General features: G+C 35.9%; 2 protein-coding genes across 2 annotated transcripts in view; both read right to left on the bottom strand.

Moving 5' to 3' along the window:
* Positions 1-25,734, bottom strand: part of LOC139982254 (uncharacterized) — a 281,036-nt gene that overhangs the window by 129,116 nt on the left and 126,186 nt on the right. The gene's annotated exons all lie outside the window — the stretch shown is intronic.
* LOC139982270 (autophagy-related protein 101-like) overlaps positions 1-25,734 on the bottom strand; it is a 112,004-nt gene that overhangs the window by 74,914 nt on the left and 11,356 nt on the right. The window contains exon 2 of the mRNA XM_071994951.1: positions 12,066-12,150. Coding sequence (XP_071851052.1) covers positions 12,066-12,095 — 30 coding nt within the window. The 5' untranslated portion in view covers positions 12,096-12,150. The remainder of the gene's footprint in view (positions 1-12,065; positions 12,151-25,734) is intronic.

The raw sequence follows: 25,734 nt of genomic DNA, 5'->3' as shown, positions 1-25,734 counted from the left end.
CTTTATATTATTTTTGTAAATTAAAATATGGTCACGTATTCTCGAAGCTTTAAAGTAACTTGAAGCAATCACTGTACATCAGCATGTCTATACAACATGATGATGTCGTGAGTGCGAGAGGGGGGGGGGGGGGTAACGTAATGCGCCAATAACCTCCTCCGTTCAGGACTTTACAAAACACTAAATAACTCAAATAATATTTTGTCGAAAGTAAAATCGTTATCGACCGTAATATCATTAAAATATAAACATATACATTAAGACGGTAATTGGTGAACTGTACAACGTGTCACATTTCGCTTGGTATGCTGTAACAATTTTCAGCACACCAAAACATAAAGTTAAATATTTGGAACATATGGCGTAACTACAAACGCCTAAATGTTCATTACAAAGTTGAGATTAGCAGTTACTTTTGATACTCTTGTATTTTTTTTTTCGACACTCTTATTGTTTTGGACATTCTCGTATAATTTTTCGACACTCTTATATTCTTTTGGAAGTTATGGACATATGTATATTAGTTTCAACATATTTATATTAATTTGGACTTCCATTAATTACTTTGGATATGCTTATTCTGGACATTTTGCTACAAGCCTCTTTCACCTGCAGTGACGTTCGCAACCCTGAAGCTCTGCACTTTCTTTGAGTCTTGGTGAGGACCTCACAATAGCCGTCATTTGATTGAGTTACGTAAGAGAAATAGAACAAAAGGTACCAGCGGACTTCAAACGAGCTTTCCTTTCCGTGTATTTACAACGCTGTGAAAATACGACCGACATACATTCGCTTGATGCACCACAGTGAGCTTAATATCTAAGAATAATACTGTTATGATTGAAAAGGGAAATCAAATTAACTACACGAACCAGGAAGTAATCATTTTAACTGATGTCATAATCAAAATGGAAATAACGTATGGCATATACCACTGGCAACTATATTCAGTGGTTATAAGCCTATGTATGCCTAGGCATATACTTGATTTCGGTAACTTAGCGAAGCTTATACCTGTATGTTCTGTTATTGATACCGCTGACGGAACATTGCTGGTAGGGATCTCTCTGATGTTGATTTGCGGCTTAGTTTAATACTTCAACAACGTTATATTTATCGATGGTTCAATCATTAACACTATAATATAGAATTTTTCAGAAGCAGTATGAGCAAAATAACCTTAGATTTGCGCATGCGTTAGTGCTTTCTTTTCAATCCCAGTAAATTGATGGTTCTATGATGGTACACACATGGGATTTCATTGTTCACTAGTATATTCAATTGGTGGCATTATCAATTCTGATAATTGAAGGAAATGCTTGAAGGTTGTTAATGAATTTTTGAAGTGAAAACAGAAAAGCAGTAAACTACAGTGGTGTTTTAAACATTTCAAATAAAAATTACCATCACAAAAGTATTTGTGCATGCCTGGACATAACATTTTTTGGAGAAAAATTGTTATTGCCATTAGTAAAGAGAATTATTTAGACCGATCTTTTAATGGTAGGTACTTGAAGTATGCAAAGCAACGAACGACGGTTACTTGATGGATTAGCGTGACATAGTTCGTTTGTACTATCAAGTTAGGCTTGGCTCTGATGTAGTTTCCAAGAAACAATTTTCTTTAACATGATGACTAATTTACTTTAATAACGAAAAGGAATGAGTCACAGGTGAATGTGTTTTCCTTTTTCTTCTAGTTTCTGTGTTTTCAGCACAAATGAAAGACAATGACTGTAATGTCGCCTCTATCAATAAAGTGAAAGACTATTGTCTAACATAATTCACTTATAATTCTAGTATTTCAGTTTGGGATGGGGTAGTGATTGACCATCGGAGGATTTTCAATATATTATTTTAACCATAAAACAATTTAAGCTGTTCCTTGGTAAACCGTTATTTTACTTTTCGACCGGTATCAGTGGTATGTTTGTTTCCTCTGCGAGCGACATTTCAGGAAAGGCGATATTCTTTTCACAATTATACAGCTACCACATGCCAATTGTGCCATTTAATATTGTTTACATCAGGGGACGCGTATTCTGACATTTGGCTTATTAAACTTTATTACAATAAGGTCAATATCAGTTGCTTCTTTTTTGAAGACAATTATGGTCTAGTTCAAGTTTATACATTCTGGGTTGTGTTTCTGGTTGCTGATGTGACGAAAACCTAAGTGTTTAAGAAGTCAACTCCTGTTCGTGTTTAACCTAGTACCATTCATTCAACTTAGATTTTCATTGGCATATGTACTCACATGAGATGACGAGAGGTCAACGTGACAATACTTAGACATACAAATCTCATCTCCAAGAAAAGTCAGGAAGGTAAAACGATGTACGAACTTCACAATGTGAAAATAATTATCGTAATGCTATAGTTTAGAATATATCCGGGTGTAAATCAAACTGATCCTCTCGACAAATTTATCCCTCCTCCACAAGGAATCAATTTCTCAACCCACGAAAAGATGTAGGTTTCTGGAAATTATTGATCTTGAATCATAGTACATCACTTTGTATAATTGAAATCATCGCGAAGTAATCACAAGGTAAAATCCTGGGATATTAATCCTACGAGAAATAATTTGCACAAACAATTTCATAGGTGTAGAACACGATGAGAAGGTTGTAGTGTCATTAATTTGATGTATTTGAAGTGAATATTATTTCACTAATTGATCACACCACCACCCGCAATGCCCGAACGTTCAATTGCTTTTGTTGGATTTGATGCTCAAACAACGAACCTATTCAAGCTATCATTAATACAATACTGTATGACTAGATACGAAACATGTGCCTGGAATGTTTTACAAAGCCAACTGCGGTTTCCTTTTCATTCAGTCCGTCTTCGGAACAAAGAATATGTTTGTACGCGTATTGTTATGCTAATCATACCGGATGTTTCCTCACATTTCGAAAGTATCCTAAACTTCACGTGCAAAATACCCACTAATTATATATTAGAGTTTTATTCTGTCGGAAAACTTCGATTGACGGATGAATGCTTATCAGCAATTAATTTAAAACTGGATTATCGGTTAAAAATCAGACCGATGATCCGGTTTATTGTCGGAGTTTATCATTATTAAAACAGGTTTCGACCTGTAATGCAGGTTTACCGTTCACAATCCTAGATTATGTATGTATGTATGTGATCTTCCCGCAAGCAGGAACTCGCGAAAGAAGCCATGGAGGCTTGTAGACTCGCAAGCTGACCGAAGCCAATCTCTCGGCACACATCCATTTAACGTCCATGTCAGGAAGTTGTTATTGAACAACACCCTTGCCAGACGACACACATTGCTGTCGGCGGGGAATCGAACCGGGGATCTCATGACTGGGAGACGCCGGCGTTAACCACTCGGCTATACAATCCGCCTTATTATGGATAGATTAACGTAGATAATCCTTTGCATCCATATATTCTAAATATCCACAACGAGAAATATCTCTATCGTGGTTCTGTTTAAAATTCTTTACATAATCACAAGTTTGCCCTTGTGTTTGTCCTATATCTATATTATATTATTTGAACGTTTCAGTATTGTAAACATCAACAATTAACAAACGTCATGGCGACATTTTCAGTCTAAAATTAACAATGATGATTGAAATAATCCTAAAACCTCACTCTATCCTGAACGTTCTCCACAGTCTTCATCTTACTGTACCTTTGTTACAATCAGAAGAGAGTTATGTCCTTCTCCCGTGTGATGCAAACATTTAATTTGAGAGGGCGCTCATACGCTCTTATCACTGGAGTTCCTTTGAAGAGGAACGCTAGAAAGAAACTCTATTATATACAGATATAATATATATAATATATTTCTTTGTATATTTTAAAGCAAATATAGAAGTTAGTTTTTGGTAAATTTGTTATTTGCTCTAGAAATACCGTACAAAAGTGTTCGTTAAATTTGAAAACGAACAAGTAAGGCTTAATGCAAATAACAAGTAACTTAAATCTGTAGAAGTTCCCAGTTCATAGTTCTTCAAAGGATTAAAAACTAGATAAAATAATATATAAGAAACTACAAGCTGTAAACCTTACTTACTTGATTAATTTATATCACTAACCGACTTTAAAGAAGGTGCCTTAATTGGATCTAATTTTGAATACTCTGAAGGTTTTGGTTACATTCTTAACAAATCAAATTACGGCTGCTTTATATAATTTACAAAAAAGAGGAACACTTTCTTTTCATCACCGATGTGTAAAGTAACGTTCTTTAAGAGTAAGTTTAGGTAAATTAAGATATTATAAGAATGCAGTAATACATGTGCGATAAAACAAATGTATTTTATCGTATATTTTTAGTCTGTACAATGAATTTATTATGTGCAGATATAAGGCCACAGTTCAATATATTGATACTATTATCATAGGAGTTGACATAACATGGCTTGGCGAAGGAGACAAAAAGTTACACAATCAACACAAACGTAACATTTAAAGCGTCGATGAATGTTAAATAATTTCCACCCATATGGTTTTCAAACAAGATTATGTTTCCACCATCGTTCCGGTTACAGTATATAGTCTTCCACACCCATCCCGTTCCTCTCTGTCTAAAAGTAAAAAAAAAAAAAAATACAACAAATACGTCTAAATTGTTTTATTTTTGTTCATAGTAAGATATTGAACCTATGTAGCCCCAGTACTAAAGATACATAATGCAACTGGACCAGGCCAACACCTCTCCAACGCCCCACCCCCACCCTTCCCCTTCAGTTTAATCTTCCCATGATATGTATGTAGTGCTGCGTATCTTACGCACCAACAGCTATGACGTGATATATGCTAGTGATTCCATATTACCCAACACCACTTCCCAGCCAATCAGCTAAATTTTCATTTGTGTTAAAATTGAACCTAATTTGGGTTTTTAATGTACGTGTTTATTATTACCAGTATTTTGTCTTATTGGTCACTGACGTAAATTAAGATCAGTCAGTTTTCTCGCTAAACAACTAAATCGAACGACAACCCAAGATTCCTTATCTTGCAAACAGAGGGAGACTTTCATTCGCCAAACATAAGCTGTGAAGAGTGTTCTGTTTTTATATTTTTATTAGGGATATGATTCTTATCAATGCGTTGCCTATTTAAGCACTTAAAACGTCAAGTGGGATTAAACATCACACAGTCATCGAAATGTGTATCAACTGATATCATTGCTTGTTTATTACTGCAGCAATACGTCAGCTTGCAGGTATACTATAAAATGCGCTGTTAGCGGGAAGTTATAACTTGTGGGTTATTTGGGGAAAAAAAATGCATCAATTAAAAACATACAGTAAGGACGGAAGTAGAAACAATTTCAATTTGTCTGTGTTTATATGTCTGACAAAGTTGGCCATGTTTCAACCTATGTAACGTTATCAATTCGAATGTCGTTTGGCAACCTCTTCAATGTCTGTGGTGACACATACTTCAAAATATGTACCTTGTCTTCAAAGATCGCTGACTAAACTACACGTTACTGGAGTAACCTGCAAAATGTTGTTATTTTATTAATGACAATATTAACTTTAAGGTAATTGGGGCTCTTCAAAATACACTACTGTGTGGAAATAGTAGGAAGGGGAATGTTTGCCTGTAGACAAGCAAAATGACGTTATTCATCTGCTGATTACACACTTGGTCATGTTGTAATATATCAAGGTAAGGTATCTAGTTTTGCGAAAAAGCTGTCCAAGATCAACTGAATTGGGGAACAAACATTGTTACACATTTGGTCTTTTCTTTGCAAGGCTAATCTTCGGAATAATTTTTCAGGGACATGTTTAAAAATAAACCTACGTTGATTGTTCTTTTATAATAGATCAAAATATAGTAATTTTATCCTCTCATAGTTGTCGTTATTAATCTCCATACAAACACCTTGATTTGATAACATTTTGAAGGAAATTTACATTGGAGAAGATCACGACAATCTCAATTGTTACGTCACATATTCATGGTTCGTGCATTTACATGGAACGCCATACAGTCCGGAGTGTTGATGAAAGTATGTTTATACGGCCGTAGAAGGCAAATGTTATGCATCCTGGACTGAGGGATCTAAACAAATACCGCAGATAACACCTTAGGAACAATTGCATGCGCCTGCCGCATGTAACCAGATTGAAGACATATGGCTAAAAATACATTTACATTTGCGTATGGACTTTAACAATTCGACAACAGAAACATAAAGGATAACTCCAAGTTTGGGGGACAAATTTCAGTATGTCTTAAAAATAGTTAGATTATATCTTCAAGTTATTACATGTGCTATCACTAACACTGCAGGTCAATATAGTAAACAGACGAAGAAGGAAACGGATCACATAGTTTAATTTTTTTTTTTCAAGCCAATATCACGATTTCACGGCCGTTCTGAAGGGACAAACAAGTCTTAGATTGACTGCTTTAACATAGCACACGCATGCAGACGATACGATACCTGTTATAATTAGTGCAAGTCATTAAATATCGTGTTTTCAAAGTGCTGTCAAGGTCAGGATATAACCTGGGGCCTGTTTCACAAAGCACTAAGTTGCGTCTTAGTATTCTTAAAACGCATCTTAGTGAATAGGACTTAGTGCCGGTTTCACAAAGATCACAAAGTCGCGTACAAGACTTAGTCCACTCTTCACTAAGTAGCTTAACGGGACTTGGTCTTCGTCTCGCCTTGACGAGACTTAGGGACTGATCTTAGTGTATTTCTAGTCATGTGATCGTATTTGCGCCAATATTACACCTGCTAAATCTGCAAAAATTACACTATACACGAACGATATCAACTACAACAATGGCGGCTCAGATTACTCAGGAAGCTGACATCAGGCTGTAAACTATACATTTTACCATGGCTGTGTTAAAGTAATGGCAATTTTGAATTCCAAAGACATGATAACAATAACATTTAAACGAGTTTCATCTCACAAAAAGCTGTGTTTATTTGCCTTTATTCAAAATCACCTGTCAATATGATAAATATTGGAAAATTTAGAGAAACTACATAACACATTCTTTATGAACCGGCATGTGCTTGTAATGTAACCACAATGTATACAGTTGATCAAGGGAAGAGGGGTTCAACTTATGCAATGAGTCGACTACCTTTGCGAGAATATAAGTACAAGTATACCAAAATGAATAAAAACAACAATAGTATCCAGGTAACGCTCAGGGTAAATAATATATATATTAACCATAAAGTAAAAGATGGATCAAGGGTACGAATACACAAAAATTAATTAATCACTAACAGTCCACTAAACCTGCAGCCTTATACATATATTACATGACAGTACTATGAAAGATCACATTTAATGTATTTATTGGTTTTATCACAACATTCAGGTAATAATAATAATAATAAAAACAAATACAAAGAGTTGTGAAAGGAAGTGTTCTAAAAAAACCGTTATGGCTTAACGAGTAGTGCACTCCCTGCTTAAAATATATGTCTTCACATTCAAAACCACCTGACCCTTGCACACCTTTCCCCACCCATAACTCCCAGCTCTACGCCCACCCTCAACTCAACCTCCTATCCCTACCCTTACCAAACACCTGTTTGAAACTTTGGCCTGAAAAAATGGTGTTATTGTTAAGCTTGAAATACGGTTAAACTGTGTGCTAAATATGGTTACCACGCTAATTGGTCTGCACTGTATTTTATTAATAACAACGAAGGAGAAAACTTTTCGCGGTAAAAGGTCACAGCCTCGTTCATGTCAACAAAAATAAAATGAACGCATCTTATGACGCGTCTTAGTGAAGAAAGGTGAAACCGAGATCCAAACAGTACTTTACTAAGACGCATCTTAGTGTAAGTCGAGTCCGCAGAGCGCTAAGTCCTGTGTGCGTAAGTCGAGTTTAGTGAAACAGGCCCCAGGCATCTTCATCATTTGATATTTTTGTTTTATATTGGGTAATTTATCAAGAAAACAAATTTTCATGAAAGCCGGGCTTATGGTTAATTTGTGTATAATATGAGTATATATAATGAATGGACCTGTGTATTTGGTTGCAAAAGCAGAACTTTTAAAAAGAAAGCGTCAATTAAAGTTAACATGGCGAAACATGAATCAACTTCAAACCGGAAACAAATAATGATATTCGTCGGTAGAAGTTTGACAGTGTATACAATATTCTGTGAAGTTACTGAACTTTGTTCAGCGGTTCTAGTGAAGTTTTGAACTACTATTGGTCTCAGCCATGAATGGTGGGTGTCAGAGGGGAGGGTACAAGCCTGATTTGTTCGTGCAGGTTAGCAAAACATATTTTAAACTAGAAACAGAAAATATAATACATTGGTAAGGTTAAGCAGACAAGCAATATACACAGAATGTTGTTTTTTTTTAAACTACGTGGGAAACTTAAGTACTTAAATACTGGGAGGCTGCTCCAGACCAGGCAATCCGGGAAGAGACTGCATAAACTAAGACAAAGAAAAGAAAACACTAAATAACCTACAAGACCTGCCATATATAAAAGTATGATCATTGATTTCAAGCTTCAGTACACACGATGATCAGATTGTCTGTTTCAAGGTTGTTTCAATATTTGAATGACATAACCAACACGCCGTCCTATTATCTTACAAATTGCAGCTATCAATATCTCGAAAATGCAACGTAGTAGTTGGATGCAAATTTCACCAGGATGCTTTGTATATGATCTTATTTAATTAGTCAAGATATGTTTTACTCTGACAAACCTTTTAAGATTAGCAACGTTACAGTCTGTTTTTAGTTAAGACGTGACTAGTCTTCAGAACAGAATGATGTTAACAAATGAAAATTAAAAATATGAATTCTATTAAAGAACTTAACATAATTAGAATCAGTCTGTCTGTTTCAGTTTCAGTTCCTGTTGCAATGCTATCTATCATATACCGACATTATGACGTCATAGGAACATTTAAAGAGAGAATGTACGTTAAGCGCATGATCAAAGCACTGATGAAATGTTAGTCTTAAACTTGCATATCTTTGTGAGTCGGTGAACTATTGTGAGCGTTCATGTTATATTATTCGTGCGCTGATAGGGATCAGTCAATACATCCAGTAGAATATGCCGTAAAATGTATAATAATAAAGTTAAAGTATTAAAACATTTAAAATGGACAGAACATAAATCTGTAAAAAACAATAACAAAGCGAAGTTTAGAAGGATAATGACAGAATAAAATGAAAAGTATTGAAACCCTCGAACAAGTCATTTTAGTTTCAGTTACTCAATATACAGAATATACATTTGTAACTTGGAATCATTTGATATGACTTAACATCCATACGATCCTATTGTCTTCACGTTAAGAACGATAATACAGTGGAACAGAAAGAAATGAAGAAATGCTGGAATAGAACAAAGATATCCCAGATATTAATAAATATCACATCTAAGTTCTTGTAGTTCAATTTTAATAACGCAATGACATTGTAGATAACCAATGAATGTCATTTAGTCTTAACATTGACATAATTACGGTGGCTTTAATCTTGTTTGATTCAAGACATTACGTAACTCAGTTTTAATCAAAGTTTTAATACAAATTTAGTGAAAGAAGGAACGGAGAAACCACATAAAAGTTGAACCGTGCTCTCCTAGTTACCGAGTGTATGTGGATACAGTATGTACAGATTTGAACCAAACCATTCCAAACATGTCTTCCTAAGAAAAACTTTAGAAGTATTAACAAAATTAGACGTTTAATTAATGTTATGAGTATTAAAGTGTTTGTCGGGGGTGGGGGGGGGGGGGGCTTTCGGGGAGGTGATGATACGGGTCTAGGATTGGGATGAATCATAACTTTGCATACAATTGGACCAATGAAGGATTGATACCCTGCACACGAGGAGTGCACGGATGCCCGAGAGCAGGTCACCAGCAATACCTGATCAACAAACAAACTATTACGCAAGTAGCGAATACTTTGTAACATATTGTGGAGAAATGCAATAATAAAAAAAAAACTGCACATTATCGTGGTGCAAATGAGTACTATAACATATACTTGGTCACCAATGTGGTGGCTACGTCATCTAACCCGTCCGACATCCCCCCCCCCCCGCCCCCTACTAGCCTCCAAATATACAAAAAGAGTAGGATAGGGAGTATACTCTCTTTCTTCCCTCTCTCAATAGTTGACATTCAATAGAAAATAGGCTAATATACTGATGACCTAGTGTTTGATAGATGACGTCATGAGAAGCTTCATTGCCTCTTAGCAATTTGAATTTGGTTCAAAGAGCAAACGAACTTAAAGTAAGAAAAGAAAGTATACGGGGACAGTAATGTTAATAAACGTTAGAAATTACTTGTTGTACACTTTACAGTACTAAGAAGGCTACACAAACGTGCAAAATATCGAATCTTGGTTTAGAGTTCTTTGTAGTTTTTAGAGTTATTAACAGTTTACAAACCTAAGCCCTTTACAGGACGGAGAAGGAATCCACTAGACATCCGAATCCCTTCTCCGAAAAAGAAAGACAATTCTAGCAATAAATTTAAATCATGTATACTATATATGGTTAAACCAACCTAAAAGGTGGGTACTATATCTTAATTAATAGTGGACGAGTTTCTCATTATAACTCATTGTTTCACACCTGTGCTTCTCTGTTTTGGTTTGATTTACATTTTACCGATCTAAATTCAAGCGACACAAGTGGTAAACTTGTTAAATGTTTCTTCAAGTTCGTGATCACTGACTTCACCATACTATTTCAGTAGCTGGCGAAATTGAGATCTCTGTCTTTCTATAGAAGATATATAGTGGACAATGAAATCATGACAAACATTAGCTGCATATACATCATATTCAGAAATGTTCATCAAGTCAATATGCCATTGTCTTTAGAAAATAGACATTTGATGACGTCACAATAATACTAGACAAATATCATGTGTATTATACTGGAGCTCTGTCTGGCGATATTTGTAGTATTATGGACATATTAACAGTTCAAAACATGAACTCTTTATTAGATCCTTTCGCAATGAAATTCCTGCCATTGTTTTGAGATGGAAGTGAATGACGTCATAGTCCTGCTAATACAACAATGTGTGTTTAGGACCAGTGTGGTGTCTCACACTGACAGAAAGGAACATACAGTAGAATCATTGGTTCAGTGTGATGATACATAACCCACTGTTTCCTCCTTAACAGTATTACATAATAGTATAGTATGACCGCATTCCCATTGAGGTCATTTCCATACCATTCCCCCATCACCCCCTCACCCGTATGTACTGTACTGTTTCTATTTAAATATAAACTAAAGAATAACACGTGATGTACCCCCAGTCCTGATACGCCCTCCAAAGGTAACAACTACAGAACCCAATCACAGTGGAACTCTTTCATTGCACAATAAGCACCAGCCCAGGATGTTCAATAAACAAATACAGTTAATCTTACATACAGTAGCCAAGACTAAATGTTATTAATATAGGCCCCTTGTTATACAAGTAGTGCAATACTGTGCAGGATGCAATGTTAGTCAGATTAAATATGGTTGCAAGTATCGGAGGCTGAAACATAATTTTCTGGTCTATCGACATTTTCTTAAAGTTACAGAACTTTAAAGCAACAGTCAAGGTGTCAGTACATAAATATTACAATCTGTAATTTACAGAACCAAAGTGTTTGAGATTGTGTGTTGTACTGCTGTTTATTGTATATACTGTACTTCTTTCTCAATAGGGTCAGCTTTGTGTACATCACTTTTACATTGTGTTAATTGAGGGTAGTGTAACTTACGGCAGGGGGGGGGGGTATTAAAAAGGAAAAGTCAGTTCCACGGAGGGAGGGCTTGAACAATCGCAGATGATGTACAGTACATCCAGAAAGGAATAATTGTTTACTTTAAGCAATTAAAGAACTATGCGCATATTCAAACTTACCAATGTCAATGTGTTAACTCTCATACCTGCAATGCTTTAAATGACTTACAGTTAACAGTATTATGGTACTGGATATTGTGTTATTTATATCACTAAGCAGTAACTCCAAGGTAGTTTTAATAACAACCAATTAAATCAATATATTGTTCTCTTACTAGTTCAAAGACTTGAGATCTGGCATTCATCCTTCTATTAAGTTTTCTTCTCCACTGCTCGCCCTGTAAGTCTGAGTTAACTGTGCTGCAATAAAAAAAAATGGAAGTAATAAACTATACTTGCAGATATAAACATGGTCAAAAATATAAAGGGATGACATAAAAGTAAGTACTGTAATTAACACGGCTCTCAAATAAGAAGAGAATCCATTAATGAGATTTACTGTAAACTTTATTTGAAAGGATCAATTTTAAACAACATTATTGACAGCAACCATGATTGTAGTACATTTCAAATGTACTTATCAGTGGCCTACAATTAACCATATTATTAATTAACCTACTAACAATTAACCTACAGCATACTTTGTGAGTCATTATGACCCTATACCCTACACATCTATACTAAAAACACTCTTCTACTTCTCATAAAGATACAGGTACATATACGATTCATCCCATCAGTAAGCTGATGGTAAGTAACATTATCAATAAATTGCCAACCATGTTACTGTGCAGACAGTGCAGTATACAGTTATTTATTTTAAAGCCATTCTCCCAACCCCTTCCCCCATTCTAAGAGCTGGGACATATCTTAAACTGCAATATTAATCTTTCAGTCAATGTGCAATTAAGACAAACTGGCTTAAAGCAAGGAGATTGTTGAGTAAAGTCTGCAAACTGATAGTATCAGCAATGTTTGGTTTCCAGGTTTACCAAAGTATTGAACCAGTCTCGCTAAATTAGATGTGTTACCCTCTTACTAGTGAACAAAATTGGACAGTATAAGTAATGTAATGAGCATAGATATCCTACTGTAGCAGTTTAGCAAAGCTGGATTGACAGGTATAACTGCACTGTTATACGTGGTCAACCAATAATTGATTACTGATGAAGTAGTCTAGAATTAAAATCCTCCAACGAAAGTTTCCAAGAGTTCCTTATAAAAACATAAGAAAATCACTTTCTTACATCCATAAACACCAAAATAGATGCTTTAGACTGCAGTGTTAATAACATGGCATTTCTGAAGTTAGGGCTCTAGGTACAGTAAGTTGAGGCTGAAATTCCAGTATTTCCACTTTGGATTAGTCCAACACTGAACCTTGTCTTTTCTCTAACATGTAAATTACTGTGGGTCATTCAAAGGTTAAATAAAATACTCTAGTTCTAGCACAGGATAGGCATATACTGCTACTGCAAGGCCTAACTTAGTTAGGACCACCAATTTTGTTTACATTTGATTTTGAATGTTTCTACTTGAACTAGGAACTGTAATAGTAGACTTCCTTTTTATAAACACTAGCCAAATGTTCAACTTGAAGTAACGCTACAAAGGCTATGCTAATTCAGCCTATTCTTTAGTACTGTAAATGCACTATCAGTTTAAGTTACTCCTGTGCATATCATAGCTACTCGCCAGACTAGTTACTGTAGCCTATACATGCTACTATCACTGTATCGGCCTACTAGAAGAGACTAGGAAACATTTGGGTAATTAAGGAAATATGACTTTTCACTTTTTCTCCAAGTAAAAGCTGAAAAATGAAAGATGTACGAGTGAATTCAACCATTTTACGTTGAAATGTGGTCTGTTAACCAAGGCCTGGTTTTTGCATTGTATAAGTACATGAAAAATATGACATTTGAAATATGTTGCGTATTTTCTCATTTATTTGCATGTAACATTTCTTATTTGTAAAATTCTGTAAATATACATTTATTCAAAAATGCAGGATAAATAGCCATTTAAATGGAATAATTTTACACAACAGTGTTACCTTGTTAATTCATAGTAAAACGAGCAGACATAAACATTTTATCTCTATTCTGGTGGATTAGATGTCTTAAAAGAGTTTGCTGTTACAGATACTAACAAATTAAGCAATTTAGCCATAACATTCACTGAATTTTGAATAAACCATCACTTACTAACAAAAGCAAAGATTTTTATCAATCAAGTTGACAAAATATAGCAAAAATTTAATATATGATTACTTTTGGTATGATTTTCCCAAAGCGAACATAAAATGCAAGTATTTTTTGATAAATAGTCATTTTGGGGCAAAATGGATATATTGTACAATGTTTTTTGTATCTTTGGGGCGTTCCAATACACCCCAACCAGTTAAGTGTAGCAATACACCACTATGATAAATTGTATATATCTTTGGGGCGTACCAGTACGCCCCAACCAGTTAAGTGTAGAAATGCACTTCTATGATAAATTGTATTTATCTTTGGGGCGTACCAGTACGCCCCAACCAGTTAAGTGTAGCAATACACCACTATGATTAATTACATATATCTTTGGGGCGTACCAGTACGCCCCAACCAGTTAAGTGTAGCAATAGACCACTATGATAAATTGTATATATCTTTGGGGCGTACCAGTACGCCCCAACCAGTTAAGTGTAGCAATACACCACTATGATAAATTGTATATATCTTTGGGGCGTACCAGTACGCCCCAACCAGTTAAGTGTAGAAATGCACCACTATGATAAATTGTATTTATCTTTGGGGCGTACCAGTACGCAACCAGTTAAGTGTAGCAATAGACCACTATGATAAATTGTATATATCTTTGGGGCGTACCAGTACGCCCCAACCAGTTAAGTGTAGAAATATACCTCTATGATAAATTGTATATATCTTTGGGGCGTACCAGTACGCCCCGCCCCAACCAGTTAAGTGTAGCAATAGACCACTATGATACATTGTATATATCTTTGGGGCGTACCAGTACGCCCCAACCAGTTAAGTGTAGCAATACACCACTATGATTAATTATATATATCTTTGGGGCGTACCAGTACGCCCCAACCAGTTAAATGTTGAAATATACCACTATGATAAATTGTATATATCTTTGGGGCGTACCAGTACGCCCCAACCAGTTAAGTGTAGAAATATACCTCTATGATAAATTGTATATATCTTTGGGGCGTACCAGTACGCCCCGCCCCAACCAGTTAAATGTAGCAATAGACCACTATGATACGTTGTATATATCTTTGGGGCGTACCAGTACGCCCCAACCAGTTAAGTGTAGCAATACACCACTATGATTAATTATATATATCTTTGGGGCGTACCAGTACGCCCCAACCAGTTAAATGTTGAAATATACCACTATGATAAATTGTATATATCTTTGGGGCGTACCAGTACGCCCCAACCAGTTTAGAGTAGAAATACACCCCTATGATAAATTGTATATATCTTTGGGGCGTACCAGTACGCCCCAACCAGTTAAGTGTAGCAATACACCAAGAAAATTGTGTGTGTTTCTCAAAACTACATATCTTCTTTTACACAAGTTGTTGCAAGAAAATAAGAGTACACACTGCCCAATCAATAGTATGTGTAAAACATAAGGTTTCCTAGTTATTCAGCTCAAATTCTTTATCTATAGCTGCATATCTTTCTTTCAAGTCACAGACTTCCCTCTTTGGAAGGCGATTTTTATGGGTTAAATTAAAGTCCCAGAACATTAAGGAATGGAAAGAAACTGATGGTGTGTATGGCTGCTTATTTCTTCCTTGGCCACAGTCTAGCAGTTTCCAGTCTCCAGTCCAGGATCCCTTCATCCAATGTAAATAACCTCATCCTTTTAAATTTTAGTGACTTCTCCAAAGTATGGTCGTGTGCTTGAATCAATGAGGTTTACGGCTGCTATATTCCCAACTTTAATATAGTCAGATACTTCAATAACTTCTTTAGCAAAGTTATAACATTTATATATATCACCACTCTGAAGATCTTCAACTCTAAAAGCAAGGAGCAGAAGGGCAGAAGGGCAGAAGGGCAGAAGGACAGAAGATAGCGGTTCTTATTCTCCCTGTAACAATTATCCATTTGCAAAAACAGATCCTTCCCAAGAGTATCCTTGTGCTTCACTAGTGTCCACAAATTGCATGTAATGGTCATGTTTGAATCATGTTGGATATGCTTCAGATCAGTCATAACATATATGCAAACTTGTCACATGGACCTTTAGTGTGAATTAGGACACCTGAAAAGAAAGAGAAGAATGAATGACATGTATGATAAAGAGGTTGTTATTACTTGTTTTCTGCTATTAAATAAAGTTTGATAATTAACCTACTATGTGCTTTAACAAAAAAAGCACAGTCACATAATATTTGATGGATACTAAGGCCATTATCTTTATCAGAACAACAAATAAAGAACAGAATTGATTTGACCTCAACCAAAACAATAGGAACACTAGACTTCTTGTAACCTTAGGTGTCCATCCTTATACTACTTATGAAGATAATCAAACTTCCCCTCTTGAGACATTGTGTTGTAAAACAAGGCATCGTACAAACAAACACCCTGTATAAACACCCACACACATGCTGCTCACGCACATACATACTGTACTATACACCAACATGACATCACAATTTCATACTGTAGGATTACAATTTCTCGGAAACCAGAAAACGTGATGTTTACACTTATAATGACATAAACACTTTCCGGTCACTTCATAATACCATGGAGGTAAAACAGACCTCCATGATAATACTGACCTGTTATGTGGATGTGGATGTTTTACATCCTTATCACTCTGGACAAAATGTGGCAGATCAGTCTTTGATTGGTCCATTCCATCGACTATAAGGGTATTCAGTTCCAAAGAAACCTGGCACGCCTTAGTGCGGGCAAGATGTTACTGCTTTCCTTTTGACCTAGTAAAAATAGAACATATTATGATACAAAATAAACTCTTAACTGATACAGGGTTTACGATATCAGATAAGAAATATTGATTTGAGTTTTGATCCAATATCATTTGAGAAATAATGTAAATGATATATGGGTCAATCCATGCCAAATCAACAGATTTTTGGGTCGATTCCACGTCGACCCTCTTAGAATCGCCTGGAACTGATATGGTGTCTTGCCATATGTCTCAAAGGATGAAATTGGGGAAAAAAAAAATTTGAAAACTTTTTCGTTGCTAGGTTACGACCCCGCCTACTGTAGCAACCAACTTAAAGTGGCGAAAATGAGAGTTACATCAGCCCTACAGAAACATGCTTGCGAGGGCAAACAGTGGTAACATTGTATCTTCATTCAAGGAGACCACGTAAAACAACATTAGAAACTATTGAAATGTTATTTATTAAAAGGGTTCTGTCTAGTACTCTTTGACTCCCTCTCACCCCCCCCCCAACACCCTCCCCATAGTGCACTATGCAGATTTGTATGCATATATGTTACTGAATTTTAATACTGCAAAGAGACTGCATAAACATGCATTCAAGGTATACTGAATTATTTGGTAAGGTAATCTTCTGCTTCAAATTGTCTGTATGCATGTAACTCACCCCCTTCCAACCAAAACCTCTACCCAACCCTATATCAGATTAGAATATGATTGTGAACCAGTGCATACATACAGTGTGCACTATATATGTGTGTATCATATGTGTATATATGTGTGGTCATTCCATTCAATACTGTGCATATTTCAGTATCATTTTAAATATTTGCAATTTAGTGTATGCTTTTGCTAATTCAATAATTAAGAGACTTTCAATAATTTCAAAGGAATGTTTAACCAGTACATAAATGTGCAGTGTGTACTGTACATGTTTTTGGACAGTGTTTATTTAATAGTAATTGGTGTAGAATAACACTGTACTGAACATGTACACACATATATAGTGCAAAGTGCATATTTCAATGTCTTTTTAAATATTTGCAATGTAGTGTATAATTCTTTTGCTAATTCAATAAATTAAAAGACTTTCAATAATTTAAAAGGAATGTTTAACCAGTAAATACATGTACAGTGTGTATACTGTTCATTATCTTGGACAGTGTGTATTTAATAGTACTTGGTGTAAAATAACACTGTACTGAACATGTACACACATATATAGTGCACACTGTGGACCATACCAATAATTCAGTATACCTTGAATGCATGTTTATGCAGTCTCTTTGCAGTAAAAGTCAGTCACATACTGTATGCATGTATTCAAATATGCATAGTGCACTATGGGGAGGGTGTGGGGGGGGGGGTTGGAGTCAAAGAGTATTAGACAGAACCCTTTTAATACATTTCAATAGTTCTTAATGTTGTTAGCATGATCTCCTTGAAAGAAGATATAATGTTACCACTGTTTGCCCTCGCAAGCATGTTTCTGTAGGGCTGATATAACTCTCATATATGCCACTTTAAGCTGCTCTCCAGAGCATTAATAACTTATATAAAATATGATTTAGCACATTCTTTGCATCATAACTATACATATCTTACTAGTTTGTATTGAAAACCAAAAATAAAACTTTTAATTGTGACCAAATTTGACCTTGAAATGCCCAAAATAGCTGTTCACAGACATCGTTCGACATCTATGACCCTGGAAATGCAGTTTATTTGTAGTCCTTATGCTAGTGGACCACCCTCTTAATTGTTAAGCACCTGTATGCTAATTCTAAGAAGTTGTTGTCATTTGAATTACTCAAATCAGCTTGTGCAAGCATTTTCATACATATGAACGAGGTGATTTTCGCAATTTTCGAGTCAGAAATTTGAGTAGATAACACAAAATACACAACTTTTTTACTTGAGTTTCTAAAAATAGTGTCAATACGCTCCTGAAAAATGGTATTTAAAAAAAAATTGAAATATACCCACAGGCCCAAAATGGACCCCCCAATTAGGGCAAGAAGTGAGATTTCTTAAGTTTGAGGGCGCTGTTCATAAAACGTACCACCCACTTGACTTTTTTTTGCACTTTTCCCGTACAACTACTACTGGGCAAGGATCCTATGGAAATTAAAACTCAAACATGCCTTTGCTTGTGAATATAGAGCACACTCAGAGTAGGGCCAGAAAAGGCCCCTATCTCATTTTCTGCCATTTTAATTACTTGTTACGAAAACTTGAGACCGATCCAATGACCTTTCTCTGAACTTTAGGGTTTATCATCTTAGTTAGGGCTACTATATCCAATTTGTAGTTCAAGCAAGTTTTTGAAAGAGATAAGTGTTAACTAGGAGCATCACTGACACACCCACACATATAGAGGACTTGAAGGAATAGATAGTCTTTCTATTGCTTTTGACTTCTGCAAGGATTCAAAAAGGAAAGCAGACATCAACTTTTAATTCTAAATTAGTAAAATATTTTGACTCACTTAAGATGATTAAGATGAACTTCTTGCAATTGTCGGCATTCTTCATTTTCCTTTCCACTCCTTGTTCTTTCCGCTACCTCTTTCAAGTACCACTCACAGTAAACTCAGTCGTCTAGAAAAATATAATGTTGAAATACTTTAATTAAGCATTTAAAGTATAAGTTTTACTTCACACAATGGTGTAAAATTGAACTGCTTAACCTAATCAAGAAAAAGTTATGTAGTGATTAGTGATAGAGTTTTATTGTGTCAATTTGAACCATGTTGTTTTCATGAATACCCATAGAATAATGCAATGAGCATGTTGAATTTTTTTACTAATTATAACTGAAGTTAAGCATTCTTTTAGGTACTTTAGAGAATTCCTTTAAAGGAGTATAGGGTGTTGAGAGTAGCTAATTGAGAAAAGAACAAGTAAAGCTGTACAACATCTTCTCATGTTATTTATTAGACCAATTGATAGGGATGTTTGGAAATAAGACCCTAATCATTTTCCCAGACAGTTGAGGTAAATGTCCTCAAAGGTGGAAATTAAAACAATTAAAGAAGTTTGACCAAAGGTAAGCATATTTCAATTTCTGGCATATTTGGGGGAACTTTCTGAAAATGTCACTATCTAAGGGAGTTGTTCATTGACATTTCAGCAGAAAGCACTTTTACTCCTGATTTGAGTGGAGGTTGCAATCAAACTTATGTCACATGTTCTTTAGAACTTCTTTAAATCAAAATTTTTGACAATAATTCTAATGTTTTTAAGGAATGATAATGCAGCTTTAGTGGTACACTAGCTGTGAGGTGTATTCTCTCCAGTATGTACAGTACAGTCTTTGTGCTTGCTGAAGCTGAAGCTAACAATAGAGACACATGAATTTTTCTGAAGAAATGTTTAATGGACTGCACATGTAGTTAACTAAACAGATTAAATGTCACTGGATTGTATGAAGTTAAAGCCTCCATAGTCAGCAAAGATAAAAGGATGCAATGCCTGTGGTTTTGACACCCCGGGCTATAACCCACCAATTGTGATTGATCAGCAGACCATGTACAGTACTTGAAAGTTATCATTTGTAATGTACACAGCTATTGTTTGTGTGATAATTCTGGCAAAACAGTCTTACAACAGCACTTTCGACCTCACAAGTTTCAGTATACTTTATCAATGTCTTTATGCTAGTTAATCAATTTAAAGCTACTAGCTATGAGGAATTTGAAATTTTATTCCCCTTTTCCCATGCAATGTATGCAACAATAACTGTCATAAATCCATGCACATTCACAAGATAAAATAATTAGGAATCTTGAACTCTTCTAAAGATTTCCATAAAGTATTCCTTGGAAATGATGCTTTGTTCACCAATGCCAATTTCTATCATTTCCTTCTTCATGCGTGCATGGAGAGAAGTCTTTGTGTATGACACTGGAAGGTGCACTTCTGTTTTGTGGGGCATGTAATCTCCAATATGTTCAAATAAACACCTCATCCAAGCAAGTGCAAATGGAGTTTTTGTTCTCATCCTTTTCTTGCCTTTATTGCCATGAATTGCATTTTTCTTGCCAACTTGAAATTATTTCAGACAATCTTTGAATAACTTGCTACTAATACCAAAGAACATACAAAATGCTTTCTCACATACAATCTTCCCACAAATGACATAAATAGAACAATATTTGTCTCAGGTGTGACATGATCTTTCCTGATGAATCCAAATCTTGTCCAGAGTGAATTGCTTTAGCTAAGTTTCCCTCACTTCACTAACCTCTAGAAAAGACTGTTCTAGGTCATCGTAAGAAAGCGATTTGATACAGCTACCATCACAGCAATCAGATTGGAACATAGGCAGAGGATCAAATGCTTGATTGCGTCTCCTTCGTTTTATCTCACGCCTGGTGAAAAAAAAAGGTTTTGATCACATGAAGAAATTGATGCAGAAAATTCTCTGGCAATACCAAAGCTACTGCTACTACTTCCATTTGAACTTATGTCAAGGTACAACCACAGCGAATCATTTGTTGTATCTGGAGAAATAGTACTGATGTTGTGACTCACAGTGACTGCCCCATTCAAACGACAGTGAAAGTTTTGTTTTAGTATGATTATTTAAAGTTGGTTCCTCTTCCAAATTTTCCATTTCATTATCCATGCTCACGTTCCTTTTAAGTGTATTAGGTAGGGATGTATTTCCCTTGCTTTTGTGTGGAGATGAGAAAAGAGTTGGCTCAATGTCCAATTTGTCAGGATCATCCTCTTTACATTCTGACAGAAAACTGGTAATTTGTTAAAATTTGTAAGGTTTCCTTCACACATTTTGTTTCCCATGTAAGTGGAGCACAATGACAAATGAGCACAACTAAATCTTCATTTACTCAGCTGCACACCACAATAATACGAGCCATGAATGTGAAACAGTATCCAAAGGCATGCATTGAAAGAGTAAGTCCTCAGAGCATGACCACTGCTTAACAGTTTTACTCCCTTTCTGTGGTTAACCCTGCTTTTGAAGACTGTATATATTCACTGTTGGTTGCTGCAGTATAGACTGCCTTACACTGTGATATGAACTGGCTAGGTGTCATATGATCCTTTATTGACACACTGTTTGACCACAACCAAAGGGACAAAGTTTTCAGGTTTTATTTCCACAATGGAGTTGCAATCAGGCAAGACAATATTGTTGTGATTGATTGCTTCTGAGGTTAGTATATACTTTATGCAGACTGTGTAGCCCTGTTATGAAATCTTGCACATCTGTGAGGTACTGTATGTGGATGTATGGAGGGAGAGGACTTCTCAAATGTCAGTATCAATGCTGCAATGTTGAAAAGTGAATTTTTAGTTGACAATATTTTGTCGAAATGGTAGTGTTCTACCAAACTTCAGTACAACTTGTAAAAAAGGACAAAACTCATTAACTTCAATAAAATAGCCTGACCTTCAATAATTTTCCTAGCCATTGGGACACAGTCCCTAGTTCCCACAATCACACATAGTGAGAGCAACAAATGTGAGTAAAAATCTGCACACTGGACCATGCAGGGACATATATATGCCAAAACTGTTATTTATGTTTTGTTATTTTTTTCTTGGGGGGAGGGGCATGTTTGTAACTGGAAAAGCCTGAAATAAATTATAGCAATATGCACCATGTACAGTATGCAATAATGAAGTATATGAGCCTATTTGCTGCTATAAAGATTAAATTTGAAAATTAGCACTTACCTAAGTTCTTAAATCTGTTCTTGGACTTGTGCTTTTATACAAGATCCAGATCAGATCCTCTGATTTTATCAGACGATCATCTCTCCACGGGGTAAACTGATGCATTGATCCAGTCGCATTTGCACTCGAGCCGTACTATGGATCTGATCCTTGCCCGGGCCGGTAAAAAATTCGGATTGGAAATGTGTCATTCGCAGCCGGAAATCGCGTACTAGTAGTACATTTGGTCCAAAACTTTCGTTTTCAATGTTCATAGCCTAGGCTAGAGTGACAATGCTACGTAAGATGCATAGGTCAGTTATGATTATTATGTTGTATTGTATCGACGATGGTCAGGAATTCAGGATGCAAGCTTTTTACGAAAAACACCCGATTTCGAAGAAGAGTTGACGATAAAAATCGTGTCAGTATGGACGCTAGCAACAAGTGTAGAATTTAAAACGATAGGCTCAATATTCGGAGTTGCCCTGGGACAGGGAGTACAACGTATGTGTCATAACACACGCTGTTTTTGTGCGATTACACTTACAGTATCTACTGTACTACCAGGGAGTTGTAATGGGTTGCGGCACAGCTGATCTGTCAATCACTTAAAACTAGTACGGGGTGGCCAAAGGTCATTTACGGTTAGCATAATAATAATCAGGGTTACCAGCGACAAGTAACAAAAAAACGTTAGATTTGCCAAAATAAAACCCCAGAAAACGCTAGATAATCAGTTTCACTCACTTGTTATGTGTTGTTTTCAATAATTCGTTGACTGTTCGTTGCACTGATTCATATCATAGGCAGTCTAGTGATTATGTTAACAAGTTAAAACGGTTAATAACAATCAGGAAATAATACAAGAACATTAACTGTGGATTTTACAAAAATACTGATTCAGTCCTAATGAAAAACCCAAGTATGAAAAACCCATTAATATTAAAGCAGTTCACGCGGTATTATAGTGTAAAAGCCACGGAAGCCTATAAATATATTTTATTGGGTTGCCAAGTGGTAATTTGGTCTCAAAGTTTCAGAAAACAAAGTAATTATTTTGTGAATTACCGATTTGGTGCGATTTTTGATAAAACGTATGCTGGAATCCTAGAAAGGTGAAAAAATACGCTAGATCTATTGTGTGAAAAGGCTAACGCTGGTAACCTTTATAATAGTACTGTAGTAGACTTGTTTAGTTGTACTGTGTAAAAATATGCACTATGCGGAGTTCTCATCAGTATTACTTGTCAAACACACATGCATGCCTATAGTCTTATTTGTGTTAGGTTAGCCTTTCTGTAGAAGTATTCATTTGTGGTTTACATGGATACATTTGGAAAATGTCGCTTTCACTTGTTTGTAAACAGTAGCACGGTGGGGTATGGGGGCAGGGGCATGGAGATCTGCCCCACATCGATGCTAACCCCAGCTCCCAACGACTTTGCTGATCCTATATAAACAACGATCGACCTGACCACCTCCCCCCCCCCCTCCCCACCCAAAAAAATAGCTGCATGCTTGTAAGATAAATTATGGTATATTTTTTTTCAGCCAGCTTGTGATCATAACATTAAAATCACTTGCTATAAAGAATATCATTATATCCCCACCCCCCCCCCCCGCCTCACCCATACACAAACACATACACATTTCTGTTGCGACAAGTCCATTACAATATAGTCCTAGCCTACGGCGCTCAACCCTCCGATTTTCTACAGCCATAGCTATGTTCACTTAATTAATCGCACTAACATTGACAATACATTTAAAGCCTCCTAATGTGGCAAAATACATCAAACTTTCATGATAATTTTGGAAAACAGTAAAATGCTTGTGTCTAATTGATAGGGTTATTTTAATTTTGTTTGGAGTATAATTATACAAATTTACCAATTTACTCTGTGCATTGTGATCAACTCCTAGCTGAATCATGTTACTATATAAAGGAAAATACCTAGTCTCCAACAAAAGAGGGAAAAAACATATTTTAGCAACAAGATGGAATAGAGGGCGTACTTTTTTGCGACGTGGAAAACACACATATCTCTGGATCTAAAGGTGTTACAAAATCCTCCTTTACATATGTCATTGTCATTAACACAATTAAAAAGATGGGTAAAATTCAAGGTCATATGTATCAATTTGAGAAAAATATCATGTATACATTTTACAACCAAAATTGTTTATTCGCCGACTCTAGGCATATACTCTCATTTAGGATTTGTTCACATTCAGCACTTCTTATTGATTAATATTTTCGGAAATAAGATTGGAAACTGATATGCAGAAGTTATACACAAAATCTATCACATTTAGGGTTGAGGATCTCGCCACCACCTATAGTTAGTGATGTATTGAATTCGTATAGATTATGCCCGCACGTCATTGGGATTTAAATTTTGTAATTTTTGTGAAATAATATGTGATACGGAAAAACAGATGTACTTCGGGTTCTTCATCCATCATTACTGTCCTCTTTCATGTAGTACAGGGGGGGGGGGCACATCACTTACTTATGGAGGCACAATGTGTATTGTTAAATGCCGTCCTGGGGAAGGGGTGATAGGGGAGAGTTCTCCCTTCCACTTTGTGAATTTTGGATCAATTTTAAGGGTCCTCAGATGCAATCTGGTGCTATATTTAGCAACTTGAAGTAATTTTCGGGCTTGCATCTGTCCAATATTGATGTTTTTAATTTAGGCAAATAAAGATTTTTGTCTGAGTATTTTTTTTTAACACTACAACCGCATCTGAAGGGGAAGGGCACCTGGGGCACGATTTTTTCAGGCCCCAGCCCCCCCCCCCCCTTCGGCGACGCCACTGATGGGTACGTCAATGGTACTTAATGGTAACGGGTTTCTTACTATCATAGGAGGCACCCCATACTATAGCCCATCTATCAAAACGGGAAAAAGACATTACGATTAACATATATACATAGACAACATATGTACTGCACGCAGCCGCGTACACTACACATATACATATTGGTTAACATGCATGTGTGCCCACGCTTTATTGTGCCCACGCTTAGGCATTGTGCCCACGCTTGAGAAAGTATGACTGAAATATAGTAGTCTTCACAGAAACTGTTTGAAAATTAAGCGATTTAGAAGGCATTTAAACCCAATACAAACGAGTAGACCCTTTAGGAACTGCACTATTTAAGAAGCCTATATATTACAAACTTTCTTGAATCCTCTTTCCGACCCCCCCCCCCCCGCCTCTTTATTTTTCAAAGGTGTTGCATACGGGGAAGTTTTGGTCTCCAGTTAGGTTCAAACCTTGTTATATGCAACTACAA

This window comes from Apostichopus japonicus, chromosome 16, assembly GCF_037975245.1.
Source record: "Apostichopus japonicus isolate 1M-3 chromosome 16, ASM3797524v1, whole genome shotgun sequence".
Lineage (NCBI taxonomy): Eukaryota > Metazoa > Echinodermata > Holothuroidea > Aspidochirotida > Stichopodidae > Apostichopus > Apostichopus japonicus.
Note: the sequence above shows the minus strand (reverse complement) of the source record. Positions and strands in the feature narration are given on the sequence as shown.